General features: G+C 41.3%; 1 protein-coding gene across 10 annotated transcripts in view; it reads right to left on the bottom strand.

Annotated features, from left to right (window-relative positions):
• Nucleotides 1-23,757, bottom strand: part of MIER1 (MIER1 transcriptional regulator) — a 61,132-nt gene that overhangs the window by 10,756 nt on the left and 26,619 nt on the right. For 9 of the 10 annotated variants that reach the window (XM_074221239.1, XM_074221231.1, XM_074221234.1 and 6 more), the window contains 5 exons: nt 16,365-16,516; nt 8,400-8,481; nt 6,684-6,778; nt 4,774-4,901; nt 539-675 (listed from right to left, as the gene is read on the bottom strand). In XM_074221239.1, coding sequence (XP_074077340.1) covers nt 539-675; nt 4,774-4,901; nt 6,684-6,778; nt 8,400-8,481; nt 16,365-16,516 — 594 coding nt within the window. The remainder of the gene's footprint in view (nt 1-538; nt 676-4,773; nt 4,902-6,683; nt 6,779-8,399; nt 8,482-16,364; nt 16,517-23,757) is intronic. The other variant, XM_074221238.1, reaches the window with a different exon arrangement.

A 23,757-nucleotide genomic window follows, 5' to 3' on the forward strand; every position in this document is an offset into this window, starting at 1 on the left:
CTTCCTACACAGAGAGGCCAATGTAGGGGGTCACTATCTACTGCACAATAAGACTCATCTGAGGTATTTCTGATTAGAGATTGTTTCTTTTTGTTTTGTTTTGTTCTTTTAGCTTTTTGCAAGGCAATGGGGTTAAGTGACTTGCCAAAGGCCACACAGCTATATAATTATTAAGTGTCTGAGGTTAGATTTGAACTTGGGTACTCCTGACTCCAGGGCCAGTGCTCTATCCACTACACCACCTACCAGCCTCTACAGGAAATGAAAATCATTTGGAATAGAAAAGACCTTGAAATCTAAACCCTGATCTTAATGGTGTCATGGTGAGACAGCAAAGCTGTCTTGTGCGAAGGGAGTCATGGTACCTCCATCAAGGGTTCTAGTAATGTCTGTGGTTAGTAAAACCTGCCCATCAAGGTCACCCGGGCAGCTGTAGTTTTTCCCAGTGATCCCCTTTGAACATGCCCTCAAACCTTGACAATGACAGTTGCCTCCTCCTTCAGAAGGGACCAAGCCAAGGGTTTCTCGGGCTCCTTACCATTCTGATTATTGCTACTTGTGCCATCTTCTTTTTCTGATTGGCTGGTGCTGCTGTTGGAGGCTGTTGGGGGAGGGGAGGGGGCCCGGCTTGAGGCAGCACTCTCACTTTCATCTAGGAGTCGGTCCATGTAATCACTTAAAAATCAAAACAAAACCTGATTAAAAATACTCAGTCCTTATTAAAAGGAAATCTGTCAAAGGATCATGTGAGATTAAGGACCTGGGCATGTCTGTGGAGCACCTCTGTCGAGTTAGGCTGTCATAGAATAGAGGTGCCCATCCAGGGGCCCAAAGCCTTTTATCAATGAGAAGACCTAACTGGATCCTGCTGATCCTGAGACCTCTTCCAAGTATCCAGCTCGTGGGGCTGTGTCTTTTCATGCACAGATTGTGCCTCTTTTATTGGATCCCATGAAGGCAGCATGACCACCCCTGCATGAATTACTGGGGCAAATCATTTCATCTCTTCTTCCCTTATATATAAAATGACTATCAGACCAAATAATCTACATTAGGGCTTCCAGTTCTAAAAATCATAGAATGATGAAATGCAAATTGTTAGATTACTGACCACGAGTACAGTGGGAAGGCAGAAATGAGAAATGAAGGAGGCCATAGGTGACATTAGCTGAGCCTGCCCTCCCAAGTCCTTGTAAATATTCTCCTTATGCCCATATATCTTTATCTGTGCTAGGGTTACCACCAGGTTCCCTGACTAAATTAGGGGTGCTGAAGGTGGGGGTCTGACAACTGAATTTCAGTATAATTGGTTTCCTTTGTCATTCTATATATTTTTATGCACTAAAACTTTTTTTTTTTTAGATTTTTCAAGGCAATGGGGTCAAGTGGCTTGCCCAAGGCCACACAGCTAGGTAATTATTAAGTGTTTGAGACCGGATTCAAACCCAGGTCCTCCTGACTCCAAGGCTGGTGCTCTATCCACTGTGCCACCTAGCTGCCCCTGCACTAAAACTCTTAATGAGAGTAGGGGTCTGAAATCTCCACCAGACTGCCCAAGGGGTTCAGGACAAAAACCCCTTCTCTGCTGGCTCACAAACCATGACACAAAACCAGAAGGGAGAGCTAATATGCTGTGTGACAATCAGAATCTACAAAGGACCCGACAGGCTAGAAAAATAGGCCAGGTCTATGGAATTTGATAAGAATAAGTATAAAGTTCTATATTTGGATTAAAACTAAATCACCTACAAGAGAATTAAGTTAGGGAGGCATGGAAGCAACAGTACCCATTAAAAAGCCTCGAGATCAGCTCTCTATAAACCAAAGGTCCAACCATGCAGAGCACCTAGGTCTAGAAGGTGACCATCTCACTTGAGTCTGTCCTGGCCAGGTGACATTCAGGGTACAAGGGTCAGGGCTGGGCACCCCCTTTAAGAACCACACAGATTGTGTGGAGCTTGTCTAGGAGAGCAATCTCAGCAGTCCAGAGCTTTGCCATCTGACTTTAGAGAGGACCTGGAGGAGGGGTTGATCCCTCCTGACAAAAAGATTGGGCAGAAGTCAGATTCTACAATCAGAGGAGCTGAATTCAAATCCCACATGGTAAAATACTCGTGTGACCTTGGGCAAGGCCTCTGAACCTCTCAATCTACTCATTGTACCAACATCGGTCCCCCTTGAGGAGCCATCCCACAAATGAAAGGATCATACAGAGTCATTTCAAAGGATGAAGGGGCAGCAGGCTATTCAGAGGGCCTTCCATTTGATCCCACAATCCCTTGTTCAGGGGACTCGCCCAGGGCCACCAGGTGAGGAACATTGATCTTGGAGGCTCAGAGAACTCTTTACTAAGCCTCCTGGGAAATGAAGAGCTGAAAAGAGGGAAAAGTAGGGACCAGGATGGCAGGAAATTCTCGGGAACACTTCTGTTAAATGGGCTGATGGGGAGGCAGCCTCCCCACACTCACCTGGGGTCTGGCTGCTGCCCATCAGTGTCCCCACAGCCCTACAAACTAGCCCCTCTGGACTTCTCCAGAAGGAGAAGAGACTTGCTCAAACAAGATCTTGGTATAAGGTTGCATGTATGCAACTTCAATGTTATGGAAAAATACCCATAACTACTGAGGAAGAAGACTAGAAAAAAAGGCCAGAGAGTGACTCCAAGTCTTGCTTGAATCTAGGGGCTTGATGGGTTACTGCTGTAAAAGAGGCCAACAAAGGGCTGGGGAGGCCTGGGATGGATGGGTCAGGCAGGACCAACAGGGGAGAGAAACTTGTGGTGGGCACACGGGGGGTGCGCTTTGCATCCACAAGATAAGGAGGATGTAGGCCAGGCTCGCAAGAACAGAGGCAGTGTGTGAGGAGGCTGTGACCCAGCAGGACTTATGACAATGGACTCTCATAAAATCTATGGTGACCTGAAGCCACTGGGCACCACAGCTCCAACCAAAACCATCTGGAGCCCAAGGGAGTCACGCTGACCAAGACTCCTTCAGCCTTCCAGGCTGGCCCAGCTGCACCTGACTCTCCACTGGGCCAGAAACACGGCTGGGCTTTGACTAACTCAACTGGCCCCTGGTAAAGTGACTGTTTTTATTAGATGACATAACAGGGCTTTGAGAGGCTCAGATGACATTCTGATCAAATCACTGATATAAAGTATTTTTGATGATATGAAATTAAAATTTGCATATTGAAATTCAATCCTATAAGTAGTTATTCATATTTTGTAATTTCTGGAAAATAAGTATGTTGGCACAGACCCAGGGCGCCTTCTCTTCTCTTCATAGTCATTTGGGACAAAATATACCATACTGTGGGTATTTATAGTAACAAAGAGCCAGTATCAAGGGGCTCAATCCCAAAGACAACCATTAGAGAACAGCCAAATTAAACAAGGCTTCCTGGAGAGCTGTGGCTGTCAAATTCAAGGCTTTAAAAACAAAAACGCTGATGAGTACAGGATGCCAGGTTTCGCCAGAAGCCCAATGTCCTCACTCACCTGGCACAAGTTGACATTTTGATGTGGAGCAAAATTTAAAAAATAAAACAAACAAATCTAAGGGCAAACTCTCTTAGTCCCCTGGGAGCTGGAAAACTTAGTTAATATTCCAGTATTCTATCTGTGAACAAAAAGGTTTAGAAAATCTAAGGGAAGGGAGAGTACCAAATCAGAAGTTACCAAATGGTGCCTTTTTCCCAATAGAAACGATCCCTGTGGCCACATACTGACTTGGAAAACAAGGAATTAACATGATCTACATTTTCCTGTATTTTATTTGCTTTGGGGGCATTTTGTAATTAATTTTATCAGGAGGCTTGACCCTCCTGCACTATGGCACCTACTTCTTTGTTCTGAAGTCTGTCTTGGTTTCTTCCTTCAATCACTCAGGCATCACCATCCACAATCCCGTTTTGCCCAAAATATAGGAACAACTTTTCCATTTGCCTCCTCCCCTTGGGGCACCCCTGCAGACTGGTGAAAAAGGGGCTCTAACCCTGCCCTGCCTCCTCCCCACTCTGCAATCTGGGTAGGTAACTCACCTGTTTGTCTGAACCTGACTCCAGGGAAGTAATACAAGTGGCCAAAGCGGACTTTATACTAGAGAGTACAGGTAGAGATTACAAGGTGGTCTCTAAGTGATGACACAGTACCAAAGGATGTGAGTAGAGCAGATCCTAAAAGCCTTAAATGTGAACTGTCCCCCATTCCTGAGTCCTCCTCCATCCCTGGGTGCCTGGGATACCTGCCTGCTCTCCTTCCCATTCTTCCGGTTTCTCAAAATGTCCCATTGGTCACCAGCCACCACCTTTACTTTGTTCAGGGGCCCAGATGGAGTTCCTCACCTGTCAGCATTTTTTGACCAGTTTCCTCTCTTATATCTATTGTGCCTTGTGAATTCAAATGATCTTTAAAATCCCCATCCCTCCCAAGGGCAAATTGATGAAGCTCTCATTGCTGTCATTTTGCTCAGTTTACTTTTTCCCCATGTATTTAAGGTTGATTTGCATTACTGTTTCATTAACTAGAGACTCCTAACTCACTAGTAAGAGCAAATATTGTTATCAATACTAGATCCTGATGAATGGAGAAACATATTCACAATTTCCTAAGAGTCTTATAAAAATGAATGTGATCTATTGACATGACCATTCAGTTACTATGTATTTGAAACTAAGATTCTAAATCCCCTGAATTTCAGTGGGGAACCAACAAGCACAACAAGCAAAAGAACACAAAGGAAGAGATGAACAAAGAACAGTAACACTCACGTCACACCAGGATGAAGATTGTACTTCTTTTTTCCAAATCGTGTTTGTTGAGCAAAGAAATCATAACGTTCAGATTTTTTCCACATATAATAAAATGCGACACACTCCCCAACTGATCTTGTTCGAACCTAGGAAATCCAAATGTTTGATTTTAAATCTGATTCTTTTCCTCTGAAGTCTGATTTCATTCAGGTAACTGGAATTTCTACAGTTAAATTTGTCTAGTTCTAAAAAAGGTATTTAATTACCTTTGAATTTTAGCTATTTAATCATCCCTAAGACAATGCAGTAGCTGTTTATTAATTTCTGAAGCTACTTTCTCTAAGAATATATTTAACCTAGCTGTGTGGCCTTGGGCAAACCACTTAACCCCGTTGGCCTTGCAAAAAAAACCTAAAAAAAGAATATATTGAAAACCTTGAATGTTTTATATTGTTATATACTATCTTCAAATTCCCTTCTACCAAAGATCAGAATACCGAACATTTCTCAAGGAACATCAAGGTTCAAGATTACCACGAGAAATAAAGCAGTGCACAAAGGCTTATTCCTAGAGTATCAAGGGATTCCAATTTACTGTCTCATTCAAAAGGATCTTTACTAACCAACAACAAACTGCTCGAAATTCAGTTAATTTGCCCTCCAGAAGGAAAAGCAATTTGAAACTCATTATTATCTGTGGTAATGCTGGGTTCCTCAGCCGCCTCTGTGGCTGAGTGTTTACGCATTTCTGGGCCCTTAATCCCTACTCTCAACAGCATCCCCTGGGAAAGAATCAAGGGAAGGCTGAAAACTCCTGATGTGATGTGGGCACAAACTCCAATTATGTCCCCCTTCTTTTTCTTTCCTTCTCATTTAGAGAGCTGATGTGGTTTCTGGTTAACAACTGCAGTTTCTAAGCACCTGAAGAAGGAAGCTGCCCACCCTGCTGCTCCCCAAGACAGCCAACCCTCTTTTTCACCTTCTGCTTGCTGGGCCTTAGTTTCTCTAGCTTTAAAAGCCAGAGGCTTCCAACTCTAATCTGTCCTCCCCATCTTTTTTCTCCCAGTGTTGTTACCACCTTGGGCAGAGACATTCCTAGTCTCAAGTCTCACTTTGCTTTCACAGGATCCTCACTCTTTTCTTTTGGGGGAGAAGGGAGCCAGCGTCTCAGTCCCTCACACATTCTGAGTGCACCGGATGGGTTTCTGACTTGGCACAAACCCCAGATATTCTTCGTATAAGTCCAGCGCCTGAGCTCACTAGTACTCAGGTGCCCTCATCATAAGGACCATAAGCTGAAACCACCACACCAGGCTCAATGACTTGAACTTATAAAACCAACTCATTTCTGGTCATTAAATAATAGATTACTTATAATTCTAGGGACTTTACTTTTCTGGCTAAACTTTAGCTAGCCCTGGAAACAAATGATGCAATTGCCCCAGGAAAACAGCAACTATCTTAATATTTAATTTGTTTTCTGTTCATCGGTCATCTAAGTATGTACATTAACAACACTGATCTTGCTTTGGTGTCTGCTCTAAAATGCCTCATAGGCTTTCAAATCATTTATTCTCCAAATAGGCCTAAAATAACCTTGCCACAACTCTGAGAAGCAGTAATACAGACAAATTAACAAAAGGAAGAAAAAAAAAAGGAAAACACATTTTCAGTAACTTGATCAATATTCTTATAAGAAAGGCTATTTTCCTGCCCTTTCTTTGAATGTGAATGCTCAGCCCTAGAGAGAAGTGCCCGTCGCCCTAGAGAGAAGTGCCAGTCAGGGTACAGGGTAAACATGTTCATTTCAGTGGTTTCCAAATGACCAAGGAATCTGCAGGTTTGGAGCTACAACAATGCAAGGAAAACAACAAACAGGAAATCAATCAATTGGGTTTATGTGGAAAAACCATTTTATCCTCACTTACCTTGTTAGCCTGAATTAAATGAAAATCCTTCCCGTACGCTTTCAGGCCTTGTTCAAAATTCCTGCACTCCTCTTCAGTCCAAACAGACAATTCTTCTGCAATAGGAAAGCTGCATTTTAAGCTGTTTCTCAAATGTAAAATTATGCACAACATTTCAATGGAACTGCTTTGGAGAGAAAAGGGAGAGAGTTGTGTACACCAAGGGGAAGGTTCTTTGAGTCCCTGGACAGGCAGACCCCAAGGGGGAAAGAGGGATGAGTCTGTCCATGAAAAAGCCACCCAGCACCTCTGGATACCACAGGAGTCAACTCCAGACAAGGACGGTATCACTGGGGAAAAAAGATGTATTTCTTCTCTATCTAGAGAAGAGACTAAAACATCAATGCTCAGAGACAGCAGGGAGTGGGAAGGACCCAAGAAGCATGGCTTCAAGGACTGGCCAGAGAAGAGACAAGGTGGTACAGGAGCTCTTAGGTTCCCCCCACCTTTGACTCAAGGGTTGGCATTAAACAGATTCCAGATTCCTCTTGGCCAGTTCACAGAGTTTTTCTCAATAGCACATTCAGTCTCCTGGGGCCCTTGGCCCAGAACTCCTTTCCGTCCACTGGAACCAGAGCAAGAAGCACACCCAGCAGGGCATGGCATAACCATCCTTCTCTTACAATGGACCCCATATTACCAGTGAATATAGTAATAAAATGTAATAATGTAATGAAGTATAATAATGAAAAATGAGTATAATAAAGCATTTACTTTAAAAATAAAAACAAAAACAAAAACAAAAACAAAAACATGCCATTGTTAATGTGAACATTGAGCCTGTAGTGCACAGAGGTGGTAGCAATTCAAAGAATACTTTCAAGATGCTTGCCTGAAATTTTTGTTCAATTTTTATTTTTTGTAAACTTCATATGTAGAAAAAAGTTGCTCACAAATAAATATACTCCCCAAAAGAGAGGTTGTAAACTGGGCATATTCTAGAAATGCCAGATTTTCCCCTTTAGGCAGGTACAACTTATAAAAATTCAACAAAGACACTTGGAATAAATTTTTCTTTAAGTTGCAGTATTGTAGGAAAAGCTACTATAGCTATAGACTAAGCAGCAAATATGGGGGGGGGGGAACACCACAACTTTCTGGGCACCCAAGGCAGCACTGGAGACTCCTCCCACCACCGTGGAATCCCGACCTCATAGTCCTCCTCTACACATCAACCACCTTCACTCAGGTCACCCTTCCACTCAACGACGACTCCCCTTGGGCTTTGAAGGCCAGTCATCACCGAACCCTATCCAACTGGTCAACTTCCCAGTAGGCCTCTCCTCCTCCTCTGCTCTGTTTCACTTGCACAGACCCTCTTCTTCTGCTATTTTGCCAATTCTAAGACACTCCACCACTTCAACAGATTGGAGGCTCATACCATCCCTGCTCATCTGTTGTGGATTAGAACTCACAATGGTCAAAATGACATTGAAAATCTCTGAGCAGAGCTCACTGTCCTCTTTGACAAACACAAGATAGTTAATGATGTGATGAATTTATATTGCCCTTATCATCTTCCACAGTGCTCAGGACAACAATGTGCACCCTCGGTGGGCACCCAGGAACTATCTACTAAAGGGCATCAGGATGCCCTGAAGATCAAGGCTGGATTGTACCTGGTCTTAGAGTTGGACTTGGAGAATGAATACAAGTGCCCATTCAATGCATTCTTACCTCGAGCTGCTTTTACATTAAACCTTAATCTTCTGAGGGCTTCTTCTGTATCAAAGTTGCATTTCACCAATTCATATAGCGCCTGGAAAGATAAAAGGCTTAAATGTAATGCCTGGCCTGGAAGCAATAAAAACTTCAAGGTAGAATGGCTGAATGATTAAGAAGAGATCCCAGGCCCAAATAGTCCATCTTTCCTGGAGTAGCAAAAACAAAACAAACAAAAAAATCACTGCATCCAGTGGGGGTCTCCTCCTTTGGCTTCCTCAGAGAGCGAGGCTCACAGCCTTTGAGGACATAAGAGCAGGAAAACAAAGATGGCTCATTTAAGTCATGGGAGTCAAGGAAGACAATAGGCCTGGATGTACCACATGTGTCCCATACAAAAAGACAAGTTATGCCCTGGTATCCTTCACAATAAAACCAACAGCTGGGGTATCAACATCCATCCGATGGATGCCTTTCACACAATACTGCCCACTAGAGGCAGGCCTAGGAAACCCTCATAGAAGAGGGATCTCTGAGGTACCATTCTGTTCTATTAAATATGTGCTTTTTTATAGCCAACAGAAATAAGGGCAGTGGGATCTTGTATTTTTTACATCTTACAGTCAATTTTGTAACAGTAAGGAAATGGTGGCCTGTACCTTTTCACAGTGTGTCTGCTCTTTTATAGCTCCTTTATAAAAGATGCTCTCAATGTATACATTATGTTAATCTCAAAAATTCTCAGATAGAAAATTACACATTCCAGGAGTTAAAGTTGTTTCATTTTTTGTCTTTTTCCTTGTTAGGATATACTTTTTAAACACTGCCAGAAAAAAAACTCTTTATCCTGTAAATTTCCTCCTCTTCCTGGCCTTTTCACATTGGCAGCATCTTACACAACCTCTCCCTCTGCCTGGTAGGGCCCCAGCTGTCTCCCGTCTCCAAGCCCCTCTCAGGACTGCCTTTCTCGCATTAGAACAAAAGCTCCTGGCAGGCAGGGTGGTCTTCTTTCTTCAAGCATGTCACCTGGAGTAAAATGGCCCTAGGCTTTTGGCAGGCCTTTGGAATCAAAAATGACACCATATGTCATTACTGTTTATCATCACTGGATTCCTTCAGATACCCTGGAAATCTAGGCCACACCCCCCTCCACCCTGAACACTCCAGACACCAGGAGCCAAACTCAGGAGCTTTCTTCAAGCTTGTTTACTCCAGGACCATTATGAGCTTCTCCACAAGAATGTCAGAGATAGAGACACTAATGACCAAATATATGGAATTTCATGAGCCAGGTCCACATAAAAGGAAGCCATGAAAATTTGGGTAGATCATAGAAATGTAGATTTAGAGCCAAAAAGGAAGTCAGAGGTCAGGTCATGTAAGGAAATGCTTCTATTTTATACATAAGTAACTGAAGGCATCTAGATATTGTACCTATTAATGTTCTTGACTCTGTTTACACTACATCAGTTCATGTAAGTCTCCTCAGGCTTCTCTAGTCATCATCTTCACTGTTTCTTAAAACACAATTTCCTTCTTTACATTCATGTATCACTATTAGTTTACCCATTCCCCAAGTGATTGACAATTCCTTACTGTCCTGAAAAGTTTTGCTTTAAGTATCTTGGTCTCTATAAAGTCCTGTATTTTCATAAATGACCTCCTTGAGTCTAGCAGTGGAATCTGTGATTCAGAGGACATGGAAATTCATTTCACTTAAATAATTACTAATTATTTTCTTCCAGAAATATTGTACCATTTCAAAATAAACCTGTCAATTAGCCAACAAATATTTTTAAAGAAATCTATTAAGTATGAGGAAAATGCTACACAATTTGTGGCAACAAGTATAAAGAATGAAGTGATCTTATCAGAGTTATTATATTCTCAAGGGGGCAACCCTAAATACATAAAATATATACAGCCTAAGTATAATGTTAATAAATGCAAATATAAATAGCAGTCAAATTTAAGATAGTTTTGGAAGAAGGGTGCTGGAAATCAGTTTCATGCAGAAGATGATGTGTGAGTTTTGTCATCAAAGACAAAGAGGAAATTCATTCTACGCCTGGAGGACAACCAGGACAAAGGTCCAGAGGCAAGAGATGGATGGTCATGATCGAGGACCAGAGAGAGAGAAGGCCAGTGTGACTGGATGGCAGAATACAGAAGAGGAAATGATCTCCCTTGAGGGTAGATGCCAGTCAGATTGCACAGGATCTTAAAAGTTAAACAGTTAAAAGTTAATTAAAAGAGCCTTTACTTTATGCTAAAAGCCAGAGGAAGCTACTGAAGTCAACCGAGCAAGGGATCACGCAGTCAGGTCAATTGTTTAGTCAGTTATATGTAGGACAGCCTGCAGTGGGGAGAAACAGAAGATGAGCCACTAGTTAGGAAGAAACAGAAGTTGCTCAGATGAGGAAGATGCTGCCCATTTGTTCCAATACAGCTTATTCCCCTATTTTACAGGTGGAGAAATTGAGTAGCCAAAGGCAAAATGACTTGCTCAGGGTCTCACAGTTAGGAAGTATCTGAGGTTTATTGTCTAAAGCATCTTTTGTGTTTTGTCTATGAAAGCATACATGATGGACAGGAATGTGATGCTTCTCTGGAGTCTTTGGGTCCTTCATTTCTTCTGAAAAAGATTTTACAATTTTTTTTTTTTGCAAGGCAATGGGGTTAAGTGACTTGCCCAATGTCATACAGCTAGGTAATTATTAAGTGTCTGAGGCCAGATTTGAACTCAGGTCCTCCTGACTCCAGGGCTCTGGAGGTGCTCTATCCACTGCACTACCTAGCTCCCCCCTCCAATTATGTTTTCCACCGAACTTGTTTATTCCTATCTTCACATCAGTCATGAAACAGCCAAGTAGATGCCGATATAATTTAGAGAGTTAGGTATTTCTTCAAAAAATTCTCTATTTTCCCATTTTCAGCAACCCACATTGGTCCACCTACTGCCATTACTCAATAGCCATCTTTTTGCCAGTTCTTATCATGGGTCCTGACTCATAAGATGGCCAGATGCCCCCCAGAATGGGGCTTCTTGACACCTCTGGTCACAGGATGAGGTCAAGTCTGCTCATTCCTTTTTGTGCATCTCCAAGGAGAACCTGAGTCATCCTTCCATTTGGCTGCAATTTCCTTCTGTCTTCTGTTGAATTTTCTTTATGGTAAGAATATCAAGATAGATATGAGGAAGATCCCCCAGTAGTGAGGATGTCCATCTGTTAGACACTGCACAGGGAGTTCACATACAGAATACCAAAAAACAAAGTCAAAATTTCTAACTGATTGAAATAGCTCTGTCCCCATCCTTGGAGCATGGGGCTCATGGGAGTCTTCTGAAGTAGTCTTTGTCGATGGATTGCCACAGCCAAGAAGTCGACCTGCTGGGACTGAGTCTGTCCTGAGAAAGCTGGCAGACTGCTTCCAAGGACATTATCTACTCTTTAAAGTTTTGGTAGGATGGCCGGAATTAGAAGATCACAGGAGGTAAAATGGAGTCACAGAGTCAGATGTGACTCAAATGACTGAACAAGAACCACAGGAGATAAAAATCTAGGAGAGAAGTCAGCAAACAAATCTATAGTTCCAGAGTTATACACAAATGAGGAGGGAACGACAATAACAAAGAGGACAAAAGACATGACATGGAGAGGCAAATAAGGCCTCAGGAATATGGGAAGCATGGCAGCACAGGCCTTGGGACCAGAATACAGACCCACAGAACTTTTTAAAGAACAGGAAAGGTTAAATAGTGGGTAGGACTTTGAAAGCCCAGAAATAACAAGGTAAGTCAATTTGAGAAGGAATCCAGGAGCCATACAGGGAAGGAGGACACAAAACAGCCACCAGCACTGCACCCCAAAACCAGCAAGGTGGGGATAAACAATGAAAACCTAGGGCCTCATTTCATCTGACCTGTTTATCACCAGAGGAAGGAACTGACTAATAGGGCAGAAATGACTGGCCCCTTGGGAAGGAAGTCTGACTTTGGCTCAGCTTCTACATTTACAAGATGTAGGGATGCTGGGCACCCTGGCACCAGGAGGGTTTGGAGAAGGGTTTTCAGAGTCCACAGAAAGGCCAGGGCATGATCCAATGGATCAGAATTCCATGGAGGCCGGTCAGGCCTGGAAGGTGGGTGGCTCCAGATAATTCCAGTGAACAAGGACATCTGTCACGAGAAACTATTCCAGTCCATGCAGAGGAATGATAAAGCTGTATTAGGCTATCAAAGTCTGATAAGGAGACAGAGAAACTTCTCAAGCTCAGCAAACTCCTCACTAAAAAAAAATCCACAGGTCTAGAAATTTCACTAGACTAAATCCTAATTGGGGAAAGTAAAGAAAAAATATTCAAGTCAAGACAATCTAGGTCAGTTTGGGAAACAGAAACCCCTGCTTTGATCCTCCATCCCCACTAACCACCAACCCACGTCTTCTCTGCTTTCTGTGGCTCCTCAACAAGGAGCTCCTTTCACTGCCCCTCATCATAGTTTTCTTATCTGGCTTCTTGCTGCTCATTCTACTAAGACTTCCCTCCAAAGTTACCAAGGGATTGCTTAGTGGCCCAACCCAATGGCCTGGTATCAGTCCTCCTCCTCCTCCTCCTCCTCCTCCTCCTCCTCCACCTCTCAGGAGATTGGACCCCGTTTTCTTCTCTCCTCTTGGATATTCTCTTCTCTCTGTTTATGGGGCACACCTCAACTCCCATGGATTTAATTACCATTAATTACTATGTGAATGATTCGCAAATCTACCTTTTCTGCTCCAAACTCCCTGTAGACCTCCCATCTCCAACTTCCTTTCAGATATCTCAAACTGGATGTTAAGAAGACATTCTAACATGTCCAAAATGGAACTCAATCGCTTTTCTCCTAACAACTTACTCCCTTGCTCTTCTTTCCTAGTACTGTAGAGGGCTCTCTGAGTCTCCTCACTCCTCACTCACAACTAGAAGTCAGCCTGGATTCCTCCCTCTCCCTCAGCCCCCACATCCAATAAGGTGCCAAGCCTGTAACTTCTCTCCTCTGACTCTGTCCTCATCGCTCAACCCCCAGATCACTGCAGCAGCTGGGGATCCTTCTGTCTTGGACCCTCCCCACTCAGACCATTCTCCATTCATCCACTAAAGTGATTTTTCCCAAAGCCCGACTGTCTCACCCCTGTAGTTGATAAAACTCCAGCAGCTCTATTACCCCCCAAATAAAACACCAAATGTCCTGTTGGTCATCCAATCCTTTCCTCTTCTGGTGCTCTCCTCCCTTTCTAGTCTTCTTCCACCTCACTGCCTTCCATCTACTCTACAACCTAGTGCCCCAGCCTTTGGGCCGTTTCCCTTCTTGGTTCTATTTTCTTTGGTTGTCTTACCCATACCTAAACTGCTTTTCTTCTTTTGTTCTTCCCTCCCTAGCTCCCCTCTGCTATTTGTCCTCTGTAGTTATAGCCATAGTTCAGACAGCTGTCTGCATGTCATCTCTTCTTGGTGGGCAGGAGGGCAAGGGCTATATATCTACATGCCTGGCTTTTATGAAGCAGACACTAAATAAAAGTTTCTTGACTGAGGAATCTGTGGGCACTGGAGACAGGGTCAAGCCAGGAGGGCACTCTTCAGCAGGCTAGGCATCAGGGCAAGAAGGGGTCCCAGATCCTGCAAAGAAAGCCTTAAACTGGTACAGGGACCAGATGGCAACTCTCTTTCTGACCATTCAGTTCTGAGTCACAGATCTGGGGCAGATTGAAGAGAGCACTGTGCCAAGAGGTGGTAATCCAGGGCGAGGAAGAGTCAATGCTTAGAAATCTCAGACCAAAGGAAGCAAATAGTTATTCTCAACTGGGAAAAAGAATGGAAGAAGAAAACAGTGAGGAGGAAAGAGAGAGGACAAGTGGGGAAAACTAGCCCACTCAACAAGGGCGAGTAAGTAGAAGCCTATACAAAATAAGGAAGCTGGATTGATCGAGGGGCCCACAGAACCCCATCTCAAGGCGGCCTGGGAAGAAGGGAAAAGAGGGAATTAGAGAAAGGGTCCATTAAACAAAACAATAAGGATGTACAAAAGTACTGATAGATCTTGTGGTGGCAAGGAATTAGAAACTGAGAGGGGCTCATCCTCTGGGGAAGGGTGTAGAATGTGGCATCATACCTTTCTGCTAGCAGAAATGATGGAAGGGACAGCTTCCGCGAAACTTGGCAAGTCTCACCTGAACTGATTGAGTGAAGTGAGCAGAAATGGTAAAAAACTGTGAAGACAACCTGAAAGATTTAGGAACTCTCCAAGGATGATTTCAGAAGAATGACAATGAAAATATCACCCACTTTGTTCCAAAGAGGGGAAGGATGCAGAGGTCAGAATGAGATCTTTTGGGGGGCATGGCCAATGTGGAAAAAGTCTTTACTTGTCTATACATGTTTATAAAAGGAATTTTTTGTTTTGTTGTTTTTTGTTTGCTTTTGTTTTTCAATTGGGGAAGAGATAGCCATGAGAGAACACCAAGCTCCCCAGACTGTGTCAGGGTTCTAAAAAACTAGCTCAGGTGAGCAGGTAATGGTTCAAAATCTTTGAGAGATCATGGAGGAGCAGAAGAACAAACAGGACTGGAACCAGAGTGGCATCTGCAAGTCACAGGTCAGGAAGCTCGAGGACAGCTCCCAGGAAAATGCTAGAGCTGATTATGGAAAGGGTCAGAAAACTGAGAAAAGGACAAGGTGACTGCCCGGGACCAGCTCAGCTTCATCAAGAACAACTCATCAGAAACAATCTCATTTCCTTCTGTGACAGGGTTATTAGATCAGTAAGAATTATAGGTAACTGGAGAAATAGATCACAACAGTGATCATATACACAAAAGACTCAGTCACAACTAAAAAATTTACTACATATCCCTTATTAAGAGAAACACTCTTTGCAAAAGCCAGGGAATAGTTCATAGCAAGATGGCCCTGGGAATCTCTGAAATCTCTGTCCACATTTAAATTTTTACCAAAACTTTTTGATGTACCAAAAACTAGAATGTTGGTTAAAAACAGTTCAAGTGAAGACTCATTCTATGCCTTGGTCTGCTAAGACTCTAGCAAACTGTCTATAACAAAAGACAAAACTGACTCAGAATTTTCCTGGCTTTTCTTTCTATTATCCATCCTTCAATTTGGAATTCCAGTAAAGAGAAGGTAAATGGAAGAAATATTCCCCCTGTACAAGGGGGGCTTAATCAGGTCAAGTTTTGCCTCTGACACAACAGAACACTTTGACCTTCACTGGGTCACTTTCTTCAGGTGAGAGGTGAGTTACTCATGTACATGGAGCACATTTCAATGAGGAGCTCCCTATTCTAATGTGAATTACAGCTAGAGATCAAAAAAAAAAATCACGGGAATTTCAACTAATTTTTATTTTGTATATTCTTAATAAATTTATATCTTCATCCACCATAATTAAATGCCTACTATGTACAAAACACTGAGTTTAAAGTGACTTCGACCTAAAAAAATATAAAGTGTGACTTCACTTAGATTGATACAAGTTTGAACCAAGAGTTGAGTCATTTAAAGAGTCAATAGGATTATCCTGAGAACACATAATATGAATTCAAGGACTGTATTCAATACCAACTGCTACCTCATATGCAATAGCATACTTCATGGAGCCTTACGTTTGACCCATTACTTTGCAAGTAAAACTATCTTTAACACAAAGATCAAAACAAGAAAAGTCCCACCTCAAAGTCAAATTTTTAAACCACTTCCATGTCTAATGTATGTCACTGCTATTCTACCTATCAATCATCTCAGTATTTTAGCAATCAACTGAGGGTGAGATTATCCCCAAAAGGCAGTCCTAAATCAATGAATTCATCTCTTGGCCCCAGAAGAGCACCAGTGTACACTTTGAAACAAAAAACCTTAAAGGACAAAAATGAATAGTCCTCAGTGAGATTACTGGGAGACTTCTTAGTTCATAATTATTCATGGACCTACCTGCTCATTGTCTTTTATGTGACAGCCTTCAGGAATTGCTTCTACTCCTTTCTCATCTCCTGTTCGTCTGGATGCTTCATTAAGAAATTCAATCACTTTATCTTCCAACAAATAATCAGGGTTCCACAGGAGTTGGTCATCATTTTCATATACTAAATTAAAGAGACATAAAATAGAAAAGTAGTTGATTCTCAAAAAAAAAGTGATACAGTGGTGGATTCCTGGACCCACCTCACACCATTACATTTTCTTAGCATCCATTTGTCTTCTACTCCCAACTCTCAGGGCTCTCTTTGGATTAATGCAGCAGAAGTAGAGGTTGCCTACTTACCTGTACCCAGTTCAGGACCACTTTAGTCCTCCATCCTTGCTTTCTATAAATGGGAAGGAGCATATAAACTTGAGAAGTTCTTTTAAGTCTAACCATGTTCCTCCTATCCTTCAATTCTGCTTTTTGCCAAATGCTGCCAACACCTCTTGATTCTTTTACCTCACCTTCATCCTCAAACATACCATACCCCTGTACTCCTCAATAACCCATTCCTTTGAAATAAAAATGAAAAAAACAAGAAAACTATTCAAACTATCAACAGAATTCTGACTGAACTCATCAAAAGCCAGTTAGAGGTCCTTACTCTCAACTTCCTATTATCCATTTTTCATCCATCCTTTATAGTTCTAAGATGTTGGCAAAGACAAGAGAGTCAAAATAAGAGCTGAGTACCTTAATCTTGTCACTGTTTCTTATTATCATCCCACTCATGTCTAGGTAGTAGCCTAATGATCATTTTCCCACTGTATCCTACTACCAATGACTTGCCTTTTTGTCTCCACTTCATTTTCTAAGATATATTAATAGTGTAAAATGATGTTCCTTTGCAGGGTTCCCAAAAGAGAGCCTTCTCTTTAAAATGTAATTCTGGGACCATTTCTTCAAGGAAACTCCCCCGTCTATCAGTTTTCTAACCTTCTAGGACAATCTTAAGGGCACACCTAAATACAGCTATCTTATTTGTACCTACAAAGTTCATTTTACTGCCCAAATGAAATCAGTGACTATGGCTGTTTTTTTATACCTTATGAACAAGTCAGTATTTCATTTGATTCAAAGTATACATGATATATGATGAGAAAACAAAAAATTAAGCCATGGTGGTTATTTTATAATAATAATGATGATGATGATGATGATGATGATGAACATGTAATAAGACCTTAACCAAGGGCCACTGCTATCCCAAAGAATGACTCCCCTTCCCACAGTGTCTTTGTGGTTCCACAAATTTTACAAATTATTTCAACTTTTGGTTGTATACTAAATGTAACTGATATTTTAAAAAAATGTCAAAGTAGCTGAAAACAAAAGAGTAAGACATCAGAACATTAATGAGGAAGATAATAACATTCCTAAGAATAAACCTACTGTCCCCTTATGCTATGTACCAATGCAATCTACCAGACAGCTCTTTAGCTAGGTAGAATCTATGTCCATATACTGAGTTGTTCCAGTGTATGAAGTAAACTCAGTTTTTAAATCATTGTAAGACTCTCTTTCACTTACTCAGGGAAGGAAATTATTACTGTTTTTAATTGAATTGAACAGGCATTTAAAAACCATCACTTCTATCTCTGGCAGTGTGTACTACTTGAGATGCAAGGGAACACACATACAAGGCGAAGTAAATACAAACTATCTGGCCTTGGACAAGAGAGATTAACTAGTAAGGGGATTAAACAGAAGCCTCCTTTAGGGAAGAAAACCTGATCTAAGCCTTGAAGAAAGCCAGAGCTTCCAGAGGTGGCCTAAAGTCCTAGACTTGGGAGTCACAAAGGCAGTTCAAATTTCACTCATTTGTGGAACCCTGAACAATAAACATTCTCAGCTTCAGTTTCCTCATTGGTAAAATGGGTATTAAAGGAGCATCTTTTACCATAGGGCTGCTGTGAGGGACACTTGCCAAAAAAAAAAAAAGTAATATATAAATACTAGCCCATCATGAGTATGGTCTGGAAATGGTGGCAGTGGCAGAGACAACGTCAAAAACGGAACAGCAAGCAGACAGGTCAGCTGGGCTGGAGTGGGGCTAAGGACGTGAAAAGGCATAGGCCCACCTATTTGGAGAGACAGAAAAGCTAGGGGAGATGAATCACGAGCTTGCACTCTGGGCCTCTTGGTTACAAGGGGAGGAAAACTAAGTATTTCTTAATTGGCAATTTTATCATAATCCTCATTAGTGTCCTGATGTCTTATCTTTTGGTAGTGCTCATTATTTTGACAAAGTATCTCTCTAGGATAACCTAAAAACAGTGACTATGGTGACATACCTTCTCATGTGCTTGAGGGTCCGGAACGGCCTTCTCAAAACCGGCACACACAGTTCCCAGACTCCTGGCCTACTTCTGTAAGAACTTGTATCCTACTGCCCTAGCCTGGGAGAACCCTGGGCCCCCATGCCATGAGATCTGTTGTGGGTGGAAGGCTACCTACTGCTGCCTACATGCAGCACCAGTAGTCTACAGAAAGCTCTTTCAAGAGGAGCTCTGACTAAGCAGGAATCTCCTTTTGCCTCTGCCTGGAGAGGTTAGAACCAAAAATCCATGGAAAATGCACCAGGAATCATTGATGGTTATTTCCCTTGTCTAGTCAAATTTGCAGGATATTCTCACCAACCCCTACCATTCATGTGTATTTATTTACTTTGCAGAGATTTTTGAACCTAATTATATGTGTCCATGATCAAGGACAGTCCACTTGTGATAAAATGTTGTCAAAAGGAAGATTCTTAAGATATGAAGGAAAATAATTTTGATGAGAATGAGAGGAGGGACTTGTCTAATGAGAAGAATGCAGATATGGGGAACTCATCAAATAAGTTAGATTTATGAGGGACACAAGGCCAGTTAACAGGCTAAAAATGTAACTATATCAAAGAAAAACTTCAGAAACAGTGAGGATGAGAATTTGAAGAAAACAGGAGTATCAAAGAAGGGATAGAAATGCTGTTTTGGGAGACTAAGATGATAATACAGTAATCAGTAATAGCTACTTAACTTATTTATTTTCTACTAAAGAGAATAGCAGTGAGAGTCATCACGGTGAAGGGACTTGGTGTGAAACTCAAATAGAAACAGATTGCTGCATCTGCAGGCACATATTGGCTTAGAACACCACAAATTAACTTGAGTTATTTTTCCATTGTATTTTACTATTTTAACATCTCCCAGTTACATTTTAATCCGGTCTGGGCTGTTCTTGAGTCTGTCACTATGGAGTAGTGGAAAGGACACTAGACTGGGAGTCAGTTCAAATCCTGAAGAAATCTTAAGCCCTCAGAATCATCAGCTAATGGTGAATTCTCATTTTTCCAATGGGAAGCCAAACAGCACTGACCTGAAAGGGATGTGAGAGGACCAAGGGAGATCAATTATGGCTGCTTTTCCACCCCACCCAAGAGAAAGCAAGTGTCCTATGGGCAGAGCCCTGGGTTAGCTTCATTAAAATCCAGTAAACTATCTTTTACAGGGAGGCTGTTTAAAAATATGTTCTGAACTGACTTGTTCAATGAGCTTTTAAAGTGAAAACTACAGAGCCACTATAGCTAAAAGGGAAAGAGAAAGAGAATCAAGAGCTTAGCTGAGCAGATTGGAGTTTAGGTCCACAGGCTCAGAAGAAGCGCTTCTAGGGTAATGAGCCACAGTCAGTGATCTTCCAAGGATAATGGAGAATAGCAGAGGTGTTGCCAGGGGAAAAGAAGAGGGTTGAATTTCAGGAAAAGGGAAGAGAAGGCTTTGGAATTTCAGGGAAATTCAGGAAAAGGGAAGAGAAGGAACCATGGAACAGTGAGCTTGACTTCAATTCCTGGCAAAATTCTTGCAAGCTTTCTGAAAGGGGAGGTTAGAGAATTTAAGGAAAGGGAAAGTTGTAATCCTAAGGAACCAGCAAACTTCCCTAATTATTAGCAAAGTAGTTCCCACTCAGTTTCATGGGATAGATAAATGAACCTTGACAATAGTCCAATTAGATGAATCTGAAAGTAGTCTAAGGATCCAAAGAGCAACTATGAATGGCTTTGAAATAAAAACTGGGTTCCTGGGAATTTTTTCTCAATGACTTGGATAAAAGTATGGATGGTATGCTGATCAAATTTGCAAATGGACAAATTTGAAAAGATAGCTGACAAACTGCTGTCAGAGTCAATCAAAAACAACTCTCAAGGCCAGAATCAAAGGCTTAATTTAATCAAATGAAATTTAAAGAGACAAATGTCAAGACTCCCACTAGAGTATCAAAAATTCTTTTCATTCACAAATACAAGATGGTAGAGAAATGGCTATACTAGGACAAGCTGAGGGAATACAGTTAAAGGAGCACTTTATCTAAAACAATAAGGAAATTGGGGGTTTCAATGGATTGTCAACTTAGCAGGGATGAGGAGTTTGACAAGGCAACTCCAAACTTTCTCTTTGGAGACATAAACACCAGTATACTTTTTAGAATTAGAGAAGCAAATAGATTCATTGTATAGGGCTCTTCTGGTCAGGATACATTTTTAAAAGGTCACAGAGGAGGTGGCTAGGTGGTGCAGTGGACAGAGTACCAGCTCTGGAATCAGGAGGACCTGAATTCAAATCCATCCTCAGACATCTAATAATTGCCTAGCTAGTCACTTAATCCCATTGCCTTAAATAAATACAATTTTTAAAAAAGGTCACAGAGAAGTTTAAAGAGATGGCTACAGAAAGACATGAGAATGGTAAGAAGGGACTGGGCAGCCTGACAAAGGAAGGGGGAAGCCAGGAGAAAGTAAGTTGAAAGGCAGGGGGAGCATGGGGGCAATCTGAAAAGAAAAAGTGAGGGCTTGAGGCTCCAAGGGGAGCTCTGCTGCAGATCCAAGCCCGATCCAAGGAGGACTAAATGATCCTGCCTAAGCCTTATCCAACTCTCTGATGCCACTGAATTTACTCTTCTCAAGATGGAGGAATTCTTCCAATGAGGAGTTACTTGGCAAGCTTTCTGTGCCACTGTCAGTGGTTACAAAAGAGAAACTTCCTTAGCTGCACTCTTTCCTGAAATGTCTGTATGTAACTTCCTTCAAAATCGCTGTGCTTGGACCCTCCACAGAAACTAATTTCCAAGAAAATATGTTAAATGAAACAAAGCTACTGGGAGTTGTTAGTTCTACAGGAATGCAGTTATACAGAAGCAAAGAGTTGTTTTACAAATTTTTGGTGTATTTTGGTTCAACTAAATGCAGTTACTGTGAAACAACATTAATTAACCATCACAAGGTAAAATATTCATCTTCACTAGAAACTAAAGAACTCTCTATTTAACAAATTCTAAGGTGGATTAAAAGCAAACATGTGGCACTTGGGTAGAATTAGCCTCTACTCTTGACACTATTCAAGCTGTTGCTAATGAGGGGCAGATCCTCTCAATAGACTATGGAACCTTCCCTCTAAGGGTGGGACTTAAAAGATAAGTTACTGATTTTCATCCCTGAAGGGAGTTTTCTATAACAGGAGCTCCCAACAGCAAGAAAATCTCAGGTTCAAATGGACAAAATGAAACAAAGCTAAAAGAGCACATAATTATAAGAATAAAAAGATACATATTTCAAATATTTGAAATTTGCAATGACTCCTCAGCCCCCATACCACTCCCATAACTCCATGACATTATTCTCATTTTGAATTGAGGGTAAACTGGTTTCAGTGATTTGTTCACCTTCACATGACTAGGACCCATCAGAGTCAGAATTGTGGTCTTATCAAACCAGGCAGAACCCACTGTTGGAGAAACTGCCAACTGGAAAGAAGCCTGGGAATACAAAACAAGACCTGGAACATTCTGTAGCTTTTGACCCAATGAACTCACACTGGATTACAGAGAGTGCCCTCTTTCATTCACTCAATTAATCAAGTTTGTACTTAAAATATAGTTTTTTAATCCAAAAGAAACAATCCAAAGCAATGGAATAGATAAATTCTACTGCAATAAGCACGCATTCATCTCACTGTATAGCTACTAAAGAATGCAAAATTAAGATGTGAAATAAATTTTAGTGAAAAATGTAGACTAATCTCTATATTTGCATCCATATACATATATGCCTACACATACAGAATCCAACTGATATAAAAACCCATGTATATTTACACATTAACAAAGACTGAAGAGAATATGAATAATTTAACATTTAAAAGGTTGCTTAAAGTTCACAAGAAACCAAAACTAGTTTAGAAATTCAGAACCAAGTTAGAAATTTAGATTAAATTATCTAAGATTTAAAAATTTTACCTTCTCAAAACATTTAAGTATGACAAATATTAAGATTCTGGATAATCAGAAATCAATTGTACTCTACAGGATCTCATTTCTCAACTACAAGAATTCTGTGATCTTCCTTGCTATTGGGGGTCATAAAATTGAAGCTATGTTTATACTTGAAACATGAAATTCCTACACATAATAATAATAATAATAATAATAAATAATAATAATAATAATAATATAATTCAAACTCTACAAAAAGTCTAAAACAAAAGGAACAGCTAATTAAATGAATGTGAGTAGTTAACCGGATGCTCTGCAGAGCCGGTATGTGAATCTACACTTAGTCTGGTAACTCTTAACAGAATATTCAAGCTAGAGAGGACTTAATAGGTTTGACATCTGAAGTGCCTCTATTTCCTCATATGCAGATCCAAATGCCCAGAATCAGCAGTTGGGATCTAGCCCGACCTTCAGAGAAGTCATAGAAGCTTCCAAGGTCTATTTGACAGAGTATCGACAGTAATATGCACAAAGGTGACACCATTATTAAAGCACAGACTGCTCTAATATCACACCAACAATTAGCACATTTCAGGCAACAATTAGCAAAGATGGTAAACCTGCAACAAAGACTGGCGCAGGTCCTGCTGGGTGCTAGGCAAAACTAAGCACTCCTCAAAGAGCTTTCTCACAGGGAATGACTGGGTCAGTCACTTAATCTGATTAAGATGTGGACAATGACAAAATCTGGCCAACCTGCTAAAGGTAGTTTTAAGAAATATGAACAGAAAGAAAATGAGGCAGCATCACAGCTGCCTCTTTTACAGATGGTAAGAAAAGGAACAAGTTAAAGATGAATTGTTAATACTGTGAAACTTTCCTAAGCAATTAAAATTCTGCTCTAGGTGCTAACCCCTCTCATACTAAAAGTTCTAAACTGATCAAATAAATAAGTTGCAAAATAGATTAATATGGGAACTACTGCAGGAAGGAGACAGAGAGAGGGAAGGTGAATCCTGCAGGAGAGGCAGCTGTGCCCTGGCAAACACACCCACAGACCCACTGGGCTTTTGGGGACTCTCCCAAAGTGTGCCAATTAAAGTGGCTAGTATTCTT

Source organism: Macrotis lagotis, chromosome 2, assembly GCF_037893015.1.
Source record: "Macrotis lagotis isolate mMagLag1 chromosome 2, bilby.v1.9.chrom.fasta, whole genome shotgun sequence".
NCBI lineage: Eukaryota > Metazoa > Chordata > Mammalia > Peramelemorphia > Peramelidae > Macrotis > Macrotis lagotis.